The 23,637-nt window shown below is 42.3% G+C and overlaps 1 protein-coding gene across 1 annotated transcript in view; it reads left to right on the forward strand.

Annotated features, from left to right (window-relative positions):
- The window catches only part of IFT172 (intraflagellar transport 172), a gene marked incomplete in the record, with an annotated part of 949,422 nt that overhangs the window by 332,804 nt on the left and 592,981 nt on the right, over positions 1-23,637 (forward strand). The window contains 2 exon segments of the mRNA XM_053710932.1: positions 2,974-3,118; positions 3,859-3,948. Of these exon segments, the coding sequence (XP_053566907.1) occupies positions 2,974-3,118; positions 3,859-3,948 (235 nt within the window).

The raw sequence follows: 23,637 nt of genomic DNA on the forward strand, positions 1-23,637 counted from the left end.
ACCTTGGACTCTGCCAATGAGGCGGGACCTTCTAATCCAAGGTCCTTTCACGCATCCAAATCTAATTTCTCTGCGTCTGACTGCTTGGAGATTGAACGCCTGATTCTATCAAAGCGTGGTTTCTCTGAGTTGGTCATTGATACCCTGATTCAGGCTAGAAAGCCTGTCACCAGGAAGATCTATTATAAGATTTGGCGCAAATATCTTTATTGGTGTGAATCCAAAGGTTACTCATGGAGTAAGATTAGGATTCCTAGAATATCGTCTTTTCTCCAAGAGGGTTTGGAGAAGGGATTATCAGATAGTTCCCTAAAAGGGCAAATATCTGCTTTGTCTATTCTACTACACAAACGTCTGGCAGATGTCCCAGATGTTCAAGCATTTAGTCAGGCTTTGGTCAGAATTAAGCCTGTTTTTAAGCCTGTTGCTCCGCCTTGGAGCCTAAACTTTGTCCTTAAAGTTCTTCAAGGGGTTCCGTTTGAACCTATGCATTCCATAGATATTAAGCTTATATCTTGGAAAGGTTTGTTTTTAGTAGCTATCTCTTTGGCTCGAAGAGTTTCTGAGCTATCTGCTTTACAATATGATTCCCCTTACCTTGTTTTCCATGCAGATAAGGTGGTTTTGCGTACCAAACCTGGGTTTCTTCCTAAGGTTGTTTCTAATAAGAATATCAATCAAGAGATTGTTGTTCTTTCTCTGTGTCCTAATCCTTCATCAAAGAAGGAACGTCTGTTACACAATCTTGATGTGGTTCGTGCTTTAAAGTTTTACTTACAAGCAACTAAAGATTTCCATCAAACATCTTCTTTGTTTGTTGTTTATTCTGGTAAACGGAGAGGTCAAAAGGCTACGGCTACCTCTCTTTCCTTTTGGCTGAAAAGCATCATCCGTTTGGCCTATGAGACTGCTGGCCAGCAGCCTCCTGAAAGAATTACTGCTCATTCTACTAGAGCTGTGGCTTCCACATGGGCTTTTAAAAATGAGGCTTCTGTTGAACAGATTTGTAAGGCAGGAACTTGGTCTTCGCTTCATACTTTTTCCAAATTTTACAAATTCGATACTTTTGCTTCCTCGGAGGCTATTTTTGGGAGAAAGGTTCTACAAGCAGTGGTGCCTTCCGTTTAAGGTCCCTATCTTGTCCCTCCCTTCATCAGTGTCCTAAAGCTTTGGTATTGGTATCCCACAAGTAAGGATGAATCCGTGGACTCGATACATCTTACAAGAGAAAACATAATTTATGCTTACCTGATAAATTTATTTCTCTTGTGATGTATCAAGTCCACGGCCCACCCTGTTTAAGACAGGCATATATATTTTTATTTTAAAACTTTCAGTCACCACTGCACCCTATAGTTTCTCCTTTTTCTTCCTAGCCTTCAGTCGAATGACTGGGTGGTGGAGCTAAGGGAGGAGCTATATAGACAGCTCTGCTGTGGGTGCTCTCTTTGCCACTTCCTGTAGGGAAGGAGAATATCCCACAAGTAAGGATGAATCCGTGGACTCGATACATCACAAGAGAAATAAATTTATCAGGTAAGCATAAATTATGTTTTTCTCAGCAGACAATTGTTTCTTCCAGGGGAATGGTCTCTCCATCCCAAGGTGTTTTCGGAGATTTGTTGCAGATGGGGGACGCCGGAGATAGATCTCATGGCGTCCAGACTCAATACCAAGCTACACAGATACGTGTCGCGTTCCAGGGATCCTCAGGCAGAGCTGATAGATGCATTAGCAGTGGCTTGGAGGTTCAACTTAGTTTATATCTTTCCACTGTTACCACTTCTCCCTCGTGTAGTGGCCCGCATCAAGCAAGAGCAAGCTTCGGCTATTTTAATTGCTCCATCGTGGCCGCAAAAGACGTGGTTCCCGGACCTGGTGGGGATGACCTCATCTCCTCCATGGAGGTTACCTTGTCGCAGAGATCTGCTGGAACAGGGTCCTTTTGTTCATCAGAATCTAGATTTCTTTCATGTAATTGGCAAGAGTCCATGAGCTAGTGACGTATGGGATATACATTCATACCAGGAGGGGGCAAAGTTTCCCAAACCTCAAATGCCTATAAATACACCCCTCACCACACCCACAATTCAGTTTTACAAACTTTGCCTCCTATGGAGGTGGTGAAGTCAGTTTGTGCTTGATTTTTATGATTTCTTCTATGATAAGCGCTTCTAAGCATTCTGAAGCCCAATTCCTCTGAGTACAGTGTTCGTCAGAGGGATGTGAAGAGAGTATCGCCTATTGGTTTTATGGTTTCCCTTGCGGGGAATCTTTTCAAGGGTTCTATGTTATCGGCCGTAGGGATTCATCTCCTACCTCCTTTTTCAGATCGACGATATACTCTTATATACCATTACCTCTGCTGATAGTTTTCAGTACTGGTTTGGCTAACTGCTATATGTGGATGGGTGTCTTTCGGTAAGGATGTATCATTATTTTAGACACTCTCAGCTATGGTTTGGCGCTTTATGTATTAATATAAAGTTTTAAATATACGTATTTTACCTTTATTTGCCATGAGTCAGATCTATGTGAATTTCCCTTTTGCAGTCTAAACAGTTTCAGTATAGGGGGGATATTTATCAAAGGTCTGGTGGACCTGATCCAACAGTGCGGATCAGGTCTGCCAGACCTCGCTGAATGCGGAGAGCAATACTCTCTCCGTATTCACCATTGCACCAGCAGTTTTTGTGAGCTGCTGGTGCAACGCCGCCCCCTGCAGATTTGCGGCCAATCGGCTGCCAGCAAGGGGGTGTCATTCAACCTAATCGTACTCGATCGGGTTGAATTGCAGCGATGTCTGTCCGCCTGCTCAGAGCAGGCGGACAGGTTATGGAGCAGCAGTCTTTAGACTGCTTTTGGTTTAAATTAATTTCCAGTAACAAGTTAAGTGCAGCTGTAGGATCCTGCTAATACTTCTTGTGTGTACGGAACGGTCAGAAGCTGCAGTAATATTCCTTGTGTCAACAGGTGTTCCATCAAAGCCATTGAGGCCGCTGTTGGTGCCCAGCAATGGAAAAAAGCCATTCACATCCTAGAGCTGCAAGATCCAACGACAGCAAGTGCTTATTATCTGAGGATAGCCCAGCATTATGCTTCCCAGCAGGAGTACGGGGTAAGAGTGATAGGGCGTCACTATATGATTATATCCTGCAGTAGGTGAGAGTGATAGGGCGTCACTATGTGATTATATCCTGCAGTAGGTGAGTGATAGGGCGTCACTATGTGATTATATCCTGCAGTAGGTGAGAGTGATAGGGTGTCACTATGTGATTATATCCTGCAGTAGGTGAGAATGATAGGGCATCACTATATGATTATATCCTGCAGTAGGTGAGGGTAATAGGGCGTCACTGTGTGATTATATCCTGCAGTAGGTGAGAGTGATAGGGCGTCACTATATGATTATATCCTGCAGAAGGTGAGTGATAGGGCGTCACTATGTGATTATATCCTGCAGTAGGTGAGTGATAGGGCGTCACTATATGATTATATCCTGCAGTAGGTGAGAGTGATAGGGCGTCACTATGTGATTATATCCTGCAGTAGGTGAGAGTGATAGGGCGTCACTATGTGATTATATCCTGCAGTAGGTGAGAGTGATAGGGCGTCACTATGTGATTATATCCTGCAGTAGGTGAGAGTGATAGGGCGTCACTATGTGATTATATCCTGCAGTAGGTGAGAGTGATAGGGCGTCACTATGTGATTATATCCTGCAGTAGGTGAGGGCAATAGGACGTCCCTATGTTAATATGCCCTTCTGCTAGGGTTATGGGTGATTAGACTAATACTATTTCTTGCCTTGCCTTTTAGCTGTTATCCTCATGTTGCACTTACTTTTTATTCCTGTAGGTTGCGGAACAGCTGTTTATTAGGGCAGATCGCACAAAGGACGCCATTGATATGTACACTCAGGCTGGACTCTGGGAGCAGGCTCACAAGGTAGGTACTAACAGATGTTACAGGGTCACACACAAACAAGGAGCTACATGTAGTGAGAGTAACTTATTGTGCTGAGCTTCCCCCTGACACTTGAGCAAGATGCCCACAGTATGCAGGAAGTAACTACCGCTACTGTAGTGAGGACACTATCAGCATAAGGGGCTGTTGGGTCTTACACAGTATGCAGGAAGTAACTACAGCTACTGTAGTGAGGACACTATCAGCATAAGGGGCTGTTGGGTCTTACACAGTATGCAGGAAGTAACTGCAGCTACTGTAGTGAGGACACTATCAGCATAAGGGGCTGTTGGGTCTTACACAGTATGCAGGAAGTAACTACAGCTTCTGTAGTGAGAATACTATAAGCATAAGGGGCTGTTGGGTCTTACACAGTATGCAGGAAGTAACTACAGCTACTGTAGTGAGAATACTATCAGCATAAGGGGCTGTTGGGTCTTACACTGTATGCAGGAAGTAACTGCAGCTACTGTAGTGAGGATACTATCAGCATAAGGGGCTGTTGGGTCTTACACAGTATGCAGGAAGTAACTGCAGCTACTGTAGTGAGGACACTATCAGCATAAGGGGCTGTTGGGTCTTACACAGTATGCAGGAAGTAACTACAGCTACTGTAGTGAGAATACTATCAGCATAAGGGGCTGTTGGGTCTTACACAGTATGCAGGAAGTAACTGCAGCTACTGTAGTGAGAAAACTATCAGCATAGGGGGCTGTTGGGTCTTACACAGTATGCAGGAAGTAACTGCAGCTACTGTAGTGAGGACACTATCAGCATAAGGGGCTGTTGGATCTTACACAGTATGCAGGAAGTATTTACCGCTACTGTAGTGAGGACACTATCAGCATAAGGGGCTGTTGGATCTTACACAGTATGCAGGAAGTAACTGCAGCTACTGTAGTGAGGATTCTATCAGCATAAGGGGTGTTGGGTCTTACACAGTATGCAGGAAGTAACTACAACTACTGTAGTGAGAATACTATCAGCATAAGGGGCTGTTGGGTCTTACACAGTATGCAGGAAGTAACTGCAGCTACTGTAGTGAGGATTCTATCAGCATAAGGGGTGTTGGGTCTTACACAGTATGCAGGAAGTAACTGCAGCTACTGTAGTGAGAATACTATCAGCATAGGGGGCTGTTGGGTCTTACACAGTATGCAGGAAGTAACTGCAGCTACTGTAGTGAGGACACTATCAGCATAGGGGGCTGTTGGGTCTTACACAGTATGCAGGAAGTAACTACAGCTACTGTAGTGAGAATACTATCAGCATAAGGGGCTGTTGGGTCTTACACAGTATGCAGGAAGTAACTGCAGCTACTGTAGTGAGAATACTATCAGCATAGGGGGCTGTTGGGTCTTACACAGTATGCAGGAAGTAACTGCAGCTACTGTAGTGAGGACACTATCAGCATAAGGGGCTGTTGGATCTTACACAGTATGCACGAAGTATTTACCGCTACTGTAGTGAGGACACTATCAGCATAAGGCGCTGTTGGATCTTACACAGTATGCAGGAAGTAACTGCAGCTACTGTAGTGAGGATTCTATCAGCATAAGGGGTGTTGGGTCTTACACAGTATGCAGGAAGTAACTACAACTACTGTAGTGAGAATACTATCAGCATAAGGGGCTGTTGGGTCTTACACAGTATGCAGGAAGTAACTACAGCTTCTGTAGTGAGAATACTATAAGCATAAGGGGCTGTTGGGTCTTACACAGTATGCAGGAAGTAACTACAGCTACTGTAGTGAGAATACTATCAGCATAAGGGGCTGTTGGGTCTTACACTGTATGCAGGAAGTAACTGCAGCTACTGTAGTGAGGACACTATCAGCATAAGGGGCTGTTGGGTCTTACACAGTATGCAGGAAGTAACTGCAGCTACTGTAGTGAGGACACTATCAGCATAAGGGGCTGTTGGGTCTTACACAGTATGCAGGAAGTAACTACAGCTACTGTAGTGAGAATACTATCAGCATAAGGGGCTGTTGGGTCTTACACAGTATGCAGGAAGTAACTGCAGCTACTGTAGTGAGGACACTATCAGCATAAGGGGCTGTTGGATCTTACACAGTATGCAGGAAGTAACTGCAGCTACTGTAGTGAGGACACTATCAGCATAAGGGGCTGTTGGGTCCTACACAGTATGCAGGAAGTAACTACAACTACTGTAGTGAGAATACTATCAGCATAAGGGGCTGTTGGGTCTTACACAGTATGCAGGAAGTAACTGCAGCTACTGTAGTGAGAATACTATCAGCTGCAGCATAAGGGGCTGTTGGGTCTTACACAGTATGCAGGAAGTAACTGCAGCTACTGTAGTGAGGATTCTATCAGCATAAGGGGTGTTGGGTCTTACACAGTATGCAGGAAGTAACTGCAGCTACTGTAGTGAGAATACTATCAGCATAGGGGGCTGTTGGGTCTTACACAGTATGCAGGAAGTAACTGCAGCTACTGTAGTGAGGACACTATCAGCATAAGGGGCTGTTGGATCTTACACAGTATGCAGGAAGTAACTGCAGCTACTGTAGTGAGGACACTATCAGCATAAGGGGCTGTTGGGTCCTACACAGTATGCAGGAAGTAACTACAACTATTGTAGTGAGAATACTATCAGCATAGGGGGCTGTTGGGTCTTACACAGTATGCAGGAAGTAACTGCAGCTACTGTAGTGAGGACACTATCAGCATAGGGGGCTGTTGGGTCTTACAGAGTATGCAGGAAGTAACTACAGCTACTGTAGTGAGGACACTATCAGCATAAGGGGCTGTTGGGTCTTACACAGTATGCAGGAAGTAACTGCAGCTACTGTAGTGAGGACACTATCAGCATAAGGGGCTGTTGGGTCTTACACAGTATGCAGGAAGTAACTACAGCTACTGTAGTGAGAATACTATCAGCATAAGGGGCTGTTGGGTCTTACACAGTATGCAGGAAGTAACTGCAGCTACTGTAGTGAGGACACTATCAGCATAAGGGGCTGTTGGATCTTACACAGTATGCAGGAAGTAACTGCAGCTACTGTAGTGAGGACACTATCAGCATAAGGGGCTGTTGGGTCCTACACAGTATGCAGGAAGTAACTACAACTACTGTAGTGAGAATACTATCAGCATAAGGGGCTGTTGGGTCTTACACAGTATGCAGGAAGTAACTGCAGCTACTGTAGTGAGAATACTATCAGCTGCAGCATAAGGGGCTGTTGGGTCTTACACAGTATGCAGGAAGTAACTGCAGCTACTCTAGTGAGGATTCTATCAGCATAAGGGGTGTTGGGTCTTACACAGTATGCAGGAAGTAACTGCAGCTACTGTAGTGAGAATACTATCAGCATAGGGGGCTGTTGGGTCTTACACAGTATGCAGGAAGTAACTGCAGCTACTGTAGTGAGGACACTATCAGCATAAGGGGCTGTTGGATCTTACACAGTATGCAGGAAGTAACTGCAGCTACTGTAGTGAGGACACTATCAGCATAAGGGGCTGTTGGGTCCTACACAGTATGCAGGAAGTAACTACAACTACTGTAGTGAGAATACTATCAGCATAGGGGGCTGTTGGGTCTTACACAGTATGCAGGAAGTAACTGCAGCTACTGTAGTGAGAACACTATCAGCATAAGGGGATGTTGGGTCTTGCACAGTATGCAGGAAGTAACTAAAACTACTGTAGTGAGAATACTATCAGCATAGGGGGCTGTTGGGTCTTACACAGTATGCAGGAAGTAACTGCAGCTACTGTAGTGAGAACACTATCAGCATAAGGGGATGTTGGGTCTTGCACAGTATGCAGGAAGTAACTAAAACTACTGTAGTGAGAATACTATCAGCATAGGGGGCTGTTGGGTCTTACACAGTATGCAGGAAGTAACTGCAGCTACTGTAGTGAGGACACTATCAGCATAAGGGGCTGTTGGGTGTTACACAGTATGCAGGAAGTAACTACAACTACTGTAGTGAGAATACTATCAGCATAGGGGGCTGTTAGGTCTTACACAGTATGCAGGAAGTAACTGCAGCTACTGTAGTGAGGACACTGTCAGCATAAGGGGCTGTTGGGTCTTACACAGTATGCAGGAACTAACTACAACTACTGTAGTGAGAATAATATCAGCATAGGGCTGTTGGGTCTTACACAGTATGCAGGAAGTAACTGCAGCTACTCTAGTGAGAATACTATCAGCATAAGGGGCTTTTGGATCTTACACAGTATGCAGGAAGTAACTGCAGCTACTCTAGTGAGAATACTATCAGCATAAGGGGCTGTTGGATCTTACACAGTATGCAGGAAGTAACTGCAGCTACTGTAGTGAGGACACTATCAGCATAAGGGGCTGTTGGGTCTTACACAGTATGCAGGAAGTAACTAAAACTACTGTAGTGAGAATACTATCAGCATAGGGGGCTGTTGGGTCTTACACAGTATGCAGGATGTAACTGCAGCTACTGTAGTGAGGACACTATCAGCATAAGGGGCTGTTGGGTGTTACACAGTATGCAGGAAGTAACTACAACTACTGTAGTGAGAATACTATCAGCATAAGGGGCTGTTGGGTCTTACACAGTATGCAGGAAGTAACTGCAGCTACTGTAGTGAGAATACTATCAGCTGCAGCATAAGGGGCTGTTGGGTCTTACACAGTATGCAGGAAGTAACTAAAACTACTGTAGTGAGAATACTATCAGCATAGGGGGCTGTTGGGTCTTACACAGTATGCAGGAAGTAACTGCAGCTACTGTAGTGAGGACACTATCAGCATAGGGGGCTGTTGGGTCTTACACAGTATGCAGGAAGTAACTACAGCTACTGTAGTGAGGACACTATCAGCATAAGGGGCTGTTGGGTCTTACACAGTATGCAGGAAGTAACTGCAGCTACTGTAGTGAGGACACTATCAGCATAAGGGGCTGTTGGGTCTTACACAGTATGCAGGAAGTAACTACAGCTACTGTAGTGAGAATACTATCAGCATAAGGGGCTGTTGGGTCTTACACAGTATGCAAGAAGTAACTGCAGCTACTGTAGTGAGGACACTATCAGCATAAGGGGCTGTTGGGTCCTACACAGTATGCAGGAAGTAACTACAACTACTTTAGTGAGAATACTATCAGCATAAGGGGCTGTTGGGTCTTACACAGTATGCAGGAAGTAACTGCAGCTACTGTAGTGAGAATACTATCAGCTGCAGCATAAGGGGCTGTTGGGTCTTACACAGTATGCAGGAAGTAACTGCAGCTACTCTAGTGAGGATTCTATCAGCATAAGGGGTGTTGGGTCTTACACAGTATGCAGGAAGTAACTGCAGCTACTGTAGTGAGAATACTATCAGCATAGGGGGCTGTTGGGTCTTACACAGTATGCAGGAAGTAACTGCAGCTACTGTAGTGAGGACACTATCAGCATAGGGGGCTGTTGGGTCTTACACAGTATGCAGGAAGTAACTACAGCTACTGTAGTGAGGACACTATCAGCATAAGGGGCTGTTGGGTCTTACACAGTATGCAGGAAGTAACTGCAGCTACTGTAGTGAGGACACTATCAGCATAAGGGGCTGTTGGGTCTTACACAGTATGCAGGAAGTAACTACAGCTACTGTAGTGAGAATACTATCAGCATAAGGGGCTGTTGGGTCTTACACAGTATGCAGGAAGTAACTGCAGCTACTGTAGTGAGGACACTATCAGCATAAGGGGCTGTTGGATCTTACACAGTATGCAGGAAGTAACTGCAGCTACTGTAGTGAGGACACTATCAGCATAAGGGGCTGTTGGGTCCTACACAGTATGCAGGAAGTAACTACAACTACTGTAGTGAGAATACTATCAGCATAAGGGGCTGTTGGGTCTTACACAGTATGCAGGAAGTAACTGCAGCTACTGTAGTGAGAATACTATCAGCTGCAGCATAAGGGGCTGTTGGGTCTTACACAGTATGCAGGAAGTAACTGCAGCTACTCTAGTGAGGATTCTATCAGCATAAGGGGTGTTGGGTCTTACACAGTATGCAGGAAGTAACTGCAGCTACTGTAGTGAGAATACTATCAGCATAGGGGGCTGTTGGGTCTTACACAGTATGCAGGAAGTAACTGCAGCTACTGTAGTGAGGACACTATCAGCATAAGGGGCTGTTGGATCTTACACAGTATGCAGGAAGTAACTGCAGCTACTGTAGTGAGGACACTATCAGCATAAGGGGCTGTTGGGTCCTACACAGTATGCAGGAAGTAACTACAACTACTGTAGTGAGAATACTATCAGCATAGGGGGCTGTTGGGTCTTACACAGTATGCAGGAAGTAACTGCAGCTACTGTAGTGAGAACACTATCAGCATAAGGGGATGTTGGGTCTTGCACAGTATGCAGGAAGTAACTAAAACTACTGTAGTGAGAATACTATCAGCATAGGGGGCTGTTGGGTCTTACACAGTATGCAGGAAGTAACTGCAGCTACTGTAGTGAGGACACTATCAGCATAAGGGGCTGTTGGGTGTTACACAGTATGCAGGAAGTAACTACAACTACTGTAGTGAGAATACTATCAGCATAGGGGGCTGTTAGGTCTTACACAGTATGCAGGAAGTAACTGCAGCTACTGTAGTGAGGACACTGTCAGCATAAGGGGCTGTTGGGTCTTACACAGTATGCAGGAACTAACTACAACTACTGTAGTGAGAATAATATCAGCATAGGGCTGTTGGGTCTTACACAGTATGCAGGAAGTAACTGCAGCTACTCTAGTGAGAATACTATCAGCATAAGGGGCTTTTGGATCTTACACAGTATGCAGGAAGTAACTGCAGCTACTCTAGTGAGAATACTATCAGCATAAGGGGCTGTTGGATCTTACACAGTATGCAGGAAGTAACTGCAGCTACTGTAGTGAGGACACTATCAGCATAAGGGGCTGTTGGGTCTTACACAGTATGCAGGAAGTAACTAAAACTACTGTAGTGAGAATACTATCAGCATAGGGGGCTGTTGGGTCTTACACAGTATGCAGGATGTAACTGCAGCTACTGTAGTGAGGACACTATCAGCATAAGGGGCTGTTGGGTGTTACACAGTATGCAGGAAGTAACTACAACTACTGTAGTGAGAATACTATCAGCATAGGGGGCTGTTGGGTCTTACACAGTATGCAGGATGTAACTGCAGCTACTGTAGTGAGGACACTATCAGCATAAGGGGCTGTTGGGTGTTACACAGTATGCAGGAAGTAACTACAACTACTGTAGTGAGAATACTATCAGCATAGGGGGCTGTTAGGTCTTACACAGTATGCAGGAAGTAACTGCAGCTACTGTAGTGAGGACACTGTCAGCATAGGGCTGTTGGGTCTTACACAGTATGCAGGAAGTAACTGCAGCTACTCTAGTGAGAATACTATCAGCATAAGGGGCTTTTGGATCTTACACAGTATGCAGGAAGTAACTGCAGCTACTCTAGTGAGAATACTATCAGCATAAGGGGCTGTTGGATCTTACACAGTATGCAGGAAGTAACTGCAGCTACTGTAGTGAGGACACTATCAGCTGCAGCATAAGGGGCTGTTGGGTCTTGCAGTTTCATTCTTGTTCTTAGCAGAGGCCTCTCTTTTTCTTACAAACAAAAGACAGTTTGGAGCACCAAAAAGCGAGTGAAAAACAAAAATTTTTATTTATTTATAACAATAGGGTTACATAACCCCAGGGTAAGAGTGTATAAACAATAACGAAAACAGAGAACAAAAAGGCTGACCGGTTTCGGCGTGTGCCTTAATCCTAGCCTGCTTAAAAGTGTTAGTAAAATTCACAGCTTAAAAACCCACCTCTGTGTTTCAATTGGGTGTGCAAATCACACCTCTCTAATGGTTGACCAATGTTCAACTTCCTAATTTATCAGACACCTGTGTTGCCTACTGACTTCACTAATGTTATTAGGTGTGGCGAAGTCTGTGCAGCCCTCTTAAAGTTTTAACTGTAAACTTTCCTTTGCCGACACACAGACCGCACAAAAGTGCCCATCGTCACATCTAATTTACTGCTGAAACAAATAGTAGTTGTATTTAATTAGAATTGTAGCTTATATAAGCAAAATTTGCTTTTATCAATTCCCATTTTTATATCAACATATCTCCGTGTATGTAATACTGTCTAATGTTTTACGTATCTTGAGCGTTACAACATCTTAAAATAGAAAAAGAAAGAATTAAAGTTGTGGGACCTGAGACTGCCTGGATCTGATAATGCCCCCTATCCCTTTGTGTACACACTTTCATAGCAAAAAAAAAAAAAAAAAAAAAAAAAAAAAAAAAAAAAAAAAGGGGGATTTGATTGCAACTGTTCGAGGATGCGTGTGTATTTGTTTACATGTGTGACGTCTTAAACACACCTCCAGTTCCGCCCTATAGGCTTGCATGCCCCATCACTTCCACAGCACTGTTCCCCCTTCCACTTTAATAGTAAGTGTGGAGGAGGTGAATTAGCGGTACCCCTGGCCTTTAGTTAGATGGTTTCTCCAAAGTAACCTCACAAAGCGAAGAGCCCTCACTTAATAAGTGTTTACTTAACCCTAATAGATGCGGCTGTATAGCTCCATCTGTATAGTGTGCATCTGTTGCGCTAAAAAAGGGGGGGGGCTAAAAAGTAAGAATACTGTAATAGATCTGCTATGTGAACGGAACTCTGTAAAGCTTTTGCTCACTGTTACCTTATTATAATCGTGTGGGCATTGTCCTACAACTAGTTAAATATCAAGTACTGAAATATATATTTTTTGATTGGGTTATCTTTTGTTGTGTGCATTTATAATTAATGTAGTTTATATTTATAAACTTTTTGAATTTTTAAGTGCTGGTTAGAAGTTATTTGTGTAGTATGAAATTATAAGGGAATTACTACAGCTACCAAAAATTAATTAAATCGAATTCTGAGTTCAGGCCCTCTGGAGACCTGGTTCTCAACCTAAAAATCCAGAAGGCCTCCCTTTCTCCCAGTTTCCGTGTTCTATCCAGTCCTCTATTCTGTACAGGGACCTTCTCTATGATGGTCCACGAAAAGTACCTGGGATCTTTTTGGTGTATCACGGAAAAGTGATTGATCAGAGGCGTTGTTAATTCACCTGCTCTTATATCAGCCAGATGTTCCTTTATTCTAACTCGTGCCTCCCTGGTCGTTAGACCTACATATTGGAGGGCACAATGTGTGCATGATATTAGATATACCACGAAATTTGACCGGCAGTTTAGGCACAGCCTCTTCTGGAAAGTTTCACCTGTGACTAGAGACCTAAATGTTTCCCCCACTACCACTCTTTCACATGCCTTACAGGAAAGATAATTACATCTAAATGTACCATTGAGTCTCAGCCAGGTTGAGCCACTGGTCTCTTCCTGCTTTAGTCTAGTGGGGGCTATTATGTTGCCAATCGTACGATTCCTTTTGTAAGCGAATCGTATGCCTTCATTCACTGTATCTTTTAATGCATCATCAGCCGAGAGTAGTTGATAGTTACTTTTGATTATCTGGCATATCTGATGGTACTGTCGTGAATAATCAGTTATGAACATAATTTTGTTGCCCTCTTTTAGTTGTTCCCACTCTCTCCTAGGCTGCTTCCTGTTCCCTTTGCTGTTTTTTGGCCTTCTTTTAGATTGTTCAAGTAACTTGGCCCTGTCCATTCTACTGACCAAAATTCTTTCCTTAGTAACTATCGACTTCTGGTAACCTCTTTCTAACAACCTAGCCGTAAGCTCATCCGCTTGTTCTTCGTATCTACGCTGACTAGTACAATTTCTCCTTAAGCGGATAAACTGCCCTCTTGCTACCCCTTTAAAAACCTTCTTTGGATGGCAGCTGGTTGCATGTAGGAGTGAGTTGCCTGAAATCGGTTTCCGGTAGGTTTCAGTCTTAATTTTCTGACCTGTCTGGCCCTTCAGTGTGATGTCTAAAAAGTTAACTGTGTGTTCCTGAACATCTGAAGTAAAACTGATCCCTGCCGTGTTTTGGTTGAGACCCTTAATAAACTCTTCCAGATCTTCTCTCGATCCCTTCCAGATGAACAACAGGTCGTCTATGAACCGTCTATACCACACTATCTCCTGTCTGAAGGGGTTTCGCTCCCCAAAGACATGGGAGAGCTCCCACCAACCCATGAATAGGTTGGCGTACGAGGGGGCAAACTTGGCCCCCATAGCCGTCCCACGCCTCTGGAGAAAGAACTCCCCCTCAAACAGGAAATAGTTGTGGGTGAGAAGGAACCTAGTAACTCTTAAAACATATGCAATAAATGCCCGGTTCCCCGTGTACCATCTGGAAAGGAAGAATTCCAAAGCCTCAAGTCCCTTCTCATGGGGTATAGTGGAATAGAGAGATTTGACATCAACAGTTAACCAATAGTAATTGCTTTGCCAAGTTACGTCAGTGAGTAAATTCAGGACATGTTTTGTATCAGCTAAAAAGCTCCAAAGGCTGTTTACCATTGGCTGTAGAATGTCATCCAGCCATTCAGAAAGATGTTCAGTAAGTGAGCCGATTCCGCTGACAATTGGTCTCCCCTGGACATTATCAGTAGACTTGTGTACTTTCGGAAGATGATTAAACACCGGTATAGCCGGATCCTGTACCAGTAGATACATTTTGGTTTCCTGATCAATAAAGCCCAGGTCTACCCCATCATCCACCAAGGAGACCAGTTGTCGCTGGAATGACCTAGTAGGATCTTGTTGTAGTGTTTCATAATCTGATTCTATTCTCAGCTGCCTCCATGCTTCTTGGACAAATTTGGTTCTATCCTGAACCACAATGGCTCCGCCCTTATCAGCAGATCTTATCACCAAACTCTTGTTAATTTTCAAGCTATTTAGAGCTTCCTTCTGTCTGCGCGTTATGTTGGATTCCTGGCCCCTTTGTGTGGTGTATTGCAGCTTGACCAGATCACTTTCTACTCTCTTTTGGAATTTCTCCAAGAGGGGACCCCTACTTTGTAGGGGGTAAAATGAAGATTTGCTCTTTAATTTTGGAGTCCTTAGGCTCCTGGCCCCTTCCTCTTCTAACTCCCCTTGGAGAGATTCCAAGATTCTAACGTCACAGAGTTCTTGGAAATTCATACACACCCCACTCTCTATCTCATTGTCTATGGACCGTGGACTCTCATCTGATTCATGGTACTCCCTTGTTTCTGACTTGAAATGCTTCTTAAGGGTCATGTTACGTATCATTTTATTAACGTCCAAAAGGGTCTTAAATAGATTAAAGTCCATGGTTGGTACAAAGGTTAAACCTAAGCTGAGTACCTCCAATTCCGATTTATTTAATACTTGACTTGACAAATTGATAACATTTAGTCCCTGTAGTTTCCCCTCTTTCGTCCTCTTCTTTGGGGGTATCTTCTTTGTTCCCTCGGTTGTTGATAGTGTTCTAGAGTGTCTCTTCCCCCCCCTTCTGATGTTCTTGGGGGTAACTGAAAAACCTGCTCGATCTGGGCTCTTTCCGTGTCCCCTGGGGGCCCTTGGCTTGTTCTAGGTGGTGTCTGTTCTTCCCTGTAGTGTGAAGTAGTTGGTACTGGGCCCTGCCCTTTGTTTTTCAGGATCGGGGGGAGCCGATTCGAACCCTCCTTCGGTCTTACCGTGGCTTCCGGTGCTGCTAAATCCTCTCCTGAGGAGGAGCCATCATCCCAGGATTCCCCCTCACTTTCCTGAAAATTTACTCGTCTGTCTCTATTGGTCCTTGATCTGTTGCCCCTTCTGCCCCTATTATAAAAAGGGGTGTGTTTGTTTTGTTCCTTTCTTAGGGCAAAGCGATCCCTTCTGTTCCAGACGTAGACTCTATTTAGATTGTAGTCTTGTAAATCACGTAAATATTTCGTGCGTTTAGCCTCTAATAATACAGATTTGGCTTCTGCCAACACCTTTTGCAGAGTGGCATCAAATTTCAAGAAGCTTGGTTCCTCACTTCTCTTGTTTAGTTCGTCCTGTAATTCCTTAATTTTGGTGCCAAGATCCTCAATGGCCTTTACCTTAAATTCACAAATCAATTTCATCAGCTTGTAAGAACACTCTGTTAAATGTTCATTCCATCTCTCAATAAAAGATTTGTCATCCGTGATGAAAGTAGGAAATTTATTCAATCTCAGGCCTCTCGGTACCAGGCCTAGCTCAAGATATTTATTCAGGGTGTTCACGTCCCATTTTAATTGATCTTCCTTTATTAGGAGGAATTCTACTTCCTCAAAAAGATTAATCAAGCTGTAGTTTGTTTTATTGAGTGAGAAAATTTGATTGCAGTCCCAGGCTGCTGTTTCCCTTTCTTCAGCTGTGCGTAGGGAAAACAAAACTGGTGTCCTTGACATAACACTCTCACCCTGCATACCCTTTATTGCGGAGTGGTAAGCAAAAAATATTCACACCGGTCACGTACCCCACCCTGAGCTCGGCCAAGGCTCAAGCTAATGCTTAGAACAGTCAGTGAGAAGTGGGGAATGCTTGGTTGGGTGTGTACGGAGTGTGTAATTTCATATGTAAAAATAATAATAAATCACAATTGCACCGCCAGCTTGATTGAGCAAACAAAAGTTCATAAACTTGCTATGTCAGCGGGTCACCCCAATCACCCCTGACTACAGCCAAATTCGAATGAAAATGTCATGTGTACATGAATCTGAAACTCTCCAATGCAATCAAGTAATATCACTTTATATTATATTGCAAAGAAACTCACCACAGTCCTGTTTAGGTTAATCTTTCTCTTGTATCCAAGTGGTGTTGTTGATATTCTTGTGATGCTGGTGAGTATCCAAGCTGGGAATCCAAGCTGGGAATTGCTAATCCTCCGCAATAGGGGAATTAAAAGGTGTTTGTACTCGCTGAATGTGCTCACAATGGCCAAACAATTCAAGTCTCACAAACAAAAGACAGTTTGGAGCACCAAAAAGCGAGTGAAAAACAAAAATTTTTATTTATTTATAACAATAGGGTTACATAACCCCAGGGTAAGAGTGTATAAACAATAACGAAAACAGAGAACAAAAAGGCTGACCGGTTCAACAGAGAACAAAAAGGCTGACCGGTTCAAGTAACTTGGCCCTTGATTGTAACTTGATTGTTCAAGTAACTTGGCCCTGTCCATTCTACTGACCAAAATTCTTTCCTTAGTAACTATCGACTTCTGGTAACCTCTTTCTAACAACCTAGCCGTAAGCTCATCCGCTTGTTCTTCGTATCTACGCTGACTAGTACAATTTCTCCTTAAGCGGATAAACTGCCCTCTTGCTACCCCTTTAAAAACCTTCTTTGGATGGCAGCTGGTTGCATGTAGGAGTGAGTTGCCTGAAATCGGTTTCCGGTAGGTTTCAGTCTTAATTTTCTGACCTGTCTGGCCCTTCAGTGTGATGTCTAAAAAGTTAACTGTGTGTTCCTGAACATCTGAAGTAAAACTGATCCCTGCCGTGTTTTGGTTGAGACCCTTAATAAACTCTTCCAGATCTTCTCTCGATCCCTTCCAGATGAACAACAGGTCGTCTATGAACCGTCTATACCACACTATCTCCTGTCTGAAGGGGTTTCGCTCCCCAAAGACATGGGAGAGCTCCCACCAACCCATGAATAGGTTGGCGTACGAGGGGGCAAATACAACTACTATTTGTTTCAGCAGTAAATTAGATGTGACGATGGGCACTTTTGTGCGGTCTGTGTGTCGGCAAAGGAAAGTTTACAGTTAAAACTTTAAGAGGGCTGCACAGACTTCGCCACACCTAATAACATTAGTGAAGTCAGTAGGCAACACAGGTGTCTGATAAATTAGGAAGTTGAACATTGGTCAACCATTAGAGAGGTGTGATTTGCACACCCAATTGAAACACAGAGGTGGGTTTTTAAGCTGTGAATTTTACTAACACTTTTAAGCAGGCTAGGATTAAGGCACACGCCGAAACCGGTCAGCCTTTTTGTTCTCTGTTTTCGTTATTGTTTATACACTCTTACCCTGGGGTTATGTAACCCTATTGTTATAAATAAATAAAAATTTTTGTTTTTCACTCGCTTTTTGGTGCTCCAAACTGTCTTTTGTTTGTGAGACTTGAATTGTTTGGCCATTGTGAGCACATTCAGCGAGTACAAACACCTTTTAATTCCCCTATTGCGGAGGATTAGCAATTCCCAGCTTGGATTCCCAGCTTGGATACTCACCAGCATCACAAGAATATCAACAACACCACTTGGATACAAGAGAAAGATTAACCTAAACAGGACTGTGGTGAGTTTCTTTGCAATATAATATAAAGTGATATTACTTGATTGCATTGGAGAGTTTCAGATTCATGTACACATGACATTTTCATTCGAATTTGGCTGTAGTCAGGGGTGATTGGGGTGACCCGCTGACATAGCAAGTTTATGAACTTTTGTTTGCTCAATCAAGCTGGCGGTGCAATTGTGATTTATTATTATTTTTACATATGAAATTACACACTCCGTACACACCCAACCAAGCATTCCCCACTTCTCACTGACCTCTCTTTTTCTTCCATGAATAAATTGGATTAATTTGAAATCATAAAAGACCCCCACTTATTTATGAAGGAAATTGCACTTAACAAAATGCACAGCAAACGGATGAAACAGATAAAGTCTGTCAAGCAATTTTAGATTTGGTATCTTTATTAGATGACAATGAGGGTGAGAACACAACACATAATGAAGATTGGGTCATGGGTTTAAATAAGAAATCTAAATGTATGCCGCACAGTAACCACAACTAGATATCTATCTAAGGATGGTGACACAAGAACTGTTAAATGAGCATTATAACAAGAAGGGCTCTGAAAGAAATACAGGGTTGGCAGGATGCGGTGGTGAAACCATCATATAAGTGAGGCAACATAGTGATATGGCCTGTACAAATGTATACAATAGAAGCACTTAGTGATGCACGGAAATGGAAATTCTGGACCGAAACCGAATCCGAAAATCCGGGATGCGCTTGGCCGAAAACCGAAACTGATACCGAAAATGTATTTTTTCAAATTATTTTCAAATTATTTTTTTTTAGAGCCAATAAAAAAAAAAACCCAGACTTTTATTGAAAGTAACACACTAAAATTGGACAAAAATATCTTAAAACAATAATATGCTACACAATAATTTTACCAAGAAAAAACAGGCAGAAAATGCCAAAATGTTTCTACGACCAAAAATTTGGTGCATCCCTACTTAAAACAATTATAATTATCAATATACTGTATTATTCTTCATTTAGTTCTATGTAACAGAATCAGATTTAACAGTTTTTTTTTTTTTTACCAATTATCCAAATAAAGTATAGTCCTAGAAAACTCATTATATGCAGAACAGTAAGTCAAGTAAAACTTAAACAGCAGCTCTAGGCTAGCATCAAATTTGAAACATGCTACACAATAATTTTACCGAAAATAACAGGCAAAAAAACCGAAAACCGAAATAGCCAAAAATGCAATTTTCGGCCGAAATTTTGGTGCATCCCTAGAAGCACTAAGACAATTGGGGGACAAAAGGTGCTATAAAAAACTATGAGGTAACCCAACAGGAGATTTTGTCAGTCAATACAGGAAAATCATAAACAATCAGACGAAGAGACTGATAACCCTAAAACTGTCATCCTGTACTTATTACTGAAAATACATAAAAATAAGAATATAGTTTCTATTGGCAGACTAGGGGCACTGCTATGGGGTCTGCATGTGCACCCACATATGCAAACATTTATGGACATCATATGGCAACGTAGAATGGTATACCATTTGGGGAAACTGTTCTGACGTGCAATTCTTTAAAGATCAAGCAAAAATCCTTAAACAAAGATTGAAGGATAGGAAATATATGAATAGGATCCTAAAAAGGGCATATCAAAGAGCCCTACATACACCGAGATGTGAACTACTACAACCAAAAAAATGACAGAGACTAGACACACAAGTAAGGTTCATTACTACATTTAATGATGCCCATCACAAGATTGCCCACATCCTTTATAAACATCTATTTCTTTCCTAAGATATGGTGAGTCCACAACGTCATCAATTACAAGTGGAAATCTCTCCTGTCCAGCAGGAGGTGGCAAAGAGCACCACAGCAAAGCTGTTAAATATCACTCCCCTTCCCACAATCCCCAGTCATTCTCTTTGCCTCTGTCAATGGAGGCGGTGATGTTTGGTGTCTGAAGAAATGAAATCCTTTATGGGGATAGTTTTCCCTGCAAGCAAGGATTTGGGTATAGCTGTAGCCCATGTCAATCTCTGCCGCAGAGTAGTGGTGGCTTTTAAGCAGTTAGGAAGTTGTAAGGTGGTGCTTACTTTGTTTCCTAACACATTGCTACCCTAACTATAGAAAGCCATAGTTGGTTTCTCTGTTCTTTCTTTTTTCCACAGGTCTCTGTTAGGAGTTTGTGTTCTTTCACGCCTTGTGAACTGTCTTCCTGCCGGACAGCTAAACTGCAGGTAAGTGCTTTTTTGTCTTCTAGGTATAGGAGACTTCACTTTTAAAGGTTCATTATTTATATTCTGCAGTTTTTTTATTTATGTGATTTAGTAATCCTTTAAATAGGATTTGATACACAGTATGCATGCACTATGTGATTTGGGATTTGCACTTTAAAACCGGGTGCTGTTAAATTTAAATTTTTTGGCAAATGTTTGTTTCTTTGGTAACGGTTGTTGCTATGACGTTTTCAAATTTTGCGCCTTTTTTCTTGTCTGTGCTTTGCTGGATGTGCTGGTCATGTGATCCTTGTGTTTCAGTTATACGGAACAGATCGGCGTCTGTGTTGTTGCTGCAGTCTGTCTCAGTGTATGTGCAGCTGCGTGTCAGTCTCTGTGTCCTCTTCAAGTCTCCTGGAGTTGCAGTAGACACCTCAGTACTTCTGAGGTGTAGAGGTTATCAAACTTAGTTGTTGTTTTCTTTCATGTAATTGGCAAGAGTCCATGAGCTAGTGACATATGGGATATACAATCCTACCAGGAGGGGCAAAGTTTCCCAAACCTCAAAATGCCTATAAATACACCCCTCACCGCACCCACAATTCAGTTTTACAAACTTTGCCTCCTATGGAGGTGGTGAAGTAAGTTTGTGCTAAGATTTCTACGTTGATATGCGCTTCTCAGCATTGTTGAAGCCCGACAGAGTACAGCGAATGTCAGAGAGACGTGAAGGGAGTATCACTTATTTGAATACGATGATTTCCCTAACGGGGGTCTATTTCATAGGTTCTCTGTTATCGGTCGTAGAGATTCATCTCCTACCTCCCTTTTCAGATCGACGATATACTCTCAATTTACCATTATCTCTACTAATAACTGTTTTAGTACTGGTTTGGCTATCTGCTATATGTGGATGGGTGTCTTTTGGTAAGTATGTTTTCATTACTTAAGACACTCTCAGCTATGGTTTGGCACTTTATGCATTTATATAAAGTTCTAAATATATGTAGTGTACTTATATTTGCCATGAGTCAGGTTCATGTATTTCCTTCTGCAGACTGTCAGTTTCATATTTGGGAATGTAAACATTTTTAAGAAATGTATTTCTTACCTGGGGTTTAGTCTTTTTTCAATTGATTACTTCTTGTAATTGCGGGCATTAGGCCCGCGGGTGCGTCAAATGCTAAACTTTATTGCGTCATTCTTGGCGAAAAAAAAAACTTTGGCGCGAAAAAGTACGTTTATGACGCAACTTCGTCATTTCCGGCGTCATACGTGACGCCAAGACCTTTCACGCGGCGGCGTCATTAGTGACGCAAGTGTGTCATTTCCGGTCATTTTTTTTCATTATTTTAATACCCCATTGATGTTTGCCTCTTGCCTTTTTCTCTATCAGAGGGCTATGCTATTGCATTTTTTCCCATTCCTGAAACTGTCATATAAGGAAATAGATAATTTTGCTTTATATGTTGTTTTTTCTCTTACATTGTGCAAGATGTCCCAATCTGATCCTGCCTCAGAAGTTTCTGCTGGAACATTGCTGCCTGACATTGGTTCTACCAAAGCTAAGTGCATTTGTTGTAAAGTTGTAGAAATTATTCCACCGAATGTCATTTGTAATAGTTGTCATGATAAACTTTTACATGCAGATAGTGTTTCCATCAGTAATAGTACATTGCCAGTTGCAGTTCCTTCAACTTCTAATGTGCATGATATACCTGTAAATTTTAAAGAATTTGTTTCTGATTCTATTATGAAGGCTTTGTCTGCATTTCCACCTTCTAATAAACGTAAAAGGTCTTTTAAAACTTCTCATTTAGCTGATGAAATTTCAAATGACCAACAACATAATAATTCATCCTCTTCTGATGAGGATCTATCTGAAACAGAAGATCCTTCCTCAGACATTGACACTGACAAATCTACTTATTTATTTAAAATAGAGTATATGCGTTCTTTATTAAAAGAAGTGTTAATTACTTTGGATATTGAGGTAACCAGTCCTATTGACGTTCAGTCTAATAAACGTTTTTAAACCTCCTGTTATTTCACCAGGGGTTTTTCCCATTCCTGAGGCTATTTCTGATATGATTTCTAGGGAATGGAATAAGCCAGGTACTTCTTTTATTCCTTCTTCAAGGTTTAAAAAATTGTATCCTTTACCAGCAAAATCTATAGAGTTTTGGGAAAAAATCCCCAAAGTTGATGTTGCTATTTCTACTCTTGCTAAACGTACCACTATTCCTATGGAAGATAGCACTTCCTTTAAAGATCCTTTAGATAGGAAGCTTGAATCTTATCTAAGGAAGGCCTATTTATATTCAGGTCATCTTCTCAGACCTGCTATTTCTTTGGCTGATGTTGCGGCTGCATCAAATTTCTGGTTGGAAAATTTAGCGCAACACGAATTGGATTCTGACATATCTAGCGTTGTTCGCTTACTGCAACATGCTAATCATTTTATTTGTGATGCCATTTTTTTATATTATCAAAATTGATGTTAGATCCATGTCTTTAGCTGTTTTAGCTAGAAGAGCTTTGTGGCTTAAATCTTGGAATGCTGATATGACATCTAAATCTAGATTACTATCTCTTTCTTTCCAAGGTAATAATTCATTTGGTTCTCAGTTGGATTCTATTATTTCAGCTATCACTGGGGGAAAAGGATTTTTTTGCCTCAGGATAAAAAACCTAAGGGTAAATGTAAGGCTTCTAACCGTTTTCGTTCCTTTCGTCAGAATAAAGAACAAAAACTCAATCCTTCCCCCAAGGGATCTGCTTCCAATTGGAAGCCTTCCTCAAATTGGAATAAATCCAAGCCATTTAGGAAACCAAAGTCAGCCCTTAAATCCGCATGAAGGTGCGGCCCTCATGCCAGCTCAGCTGGTAGGGGGCAGATTAAGGATTTTCAAGGATTTTTAGTTAAAATCTGTCCAAAATCATTGGATTCAGGGCATTGTCTCTCAAGGGTATCGAATAGGATTCAAAGTAAGACCTCCTGTGAGAAGATTTTTTCTCTCACGCATCCCTGTAAATCCAGTAAAAGCTCAGGCTTTTCTGAAGTGTGTTTCAGATCTGGAGTCTTCAGGGGTAATCATGCCAGTTCCTCCTCGGGAACAAGGTTTGGGGTTTTATTCAAACCTATTCATTGTACCAAAGAAAGAAAATGTATTCAGACTGTTCTGGATCTAAAAAATTTTAATCGTTATGTAAGAGTACCAACTTTCAAGATGGTGACTATA

The sequence above is a fragment of the Bombina bombina genome, chromosome 4, assembly GCF_027579735.1.
Source record: "Bombina bombina isolate aBomBom1 chromosome 4, aBomBom1.pri, whole genome shotgun sequence".
Taxonomy (NCBI): Eukaryota; Metazoa; Chordata; class Amphibia; order Anura; family Bombinatoridae; genus Bombina; species Bombina bombina.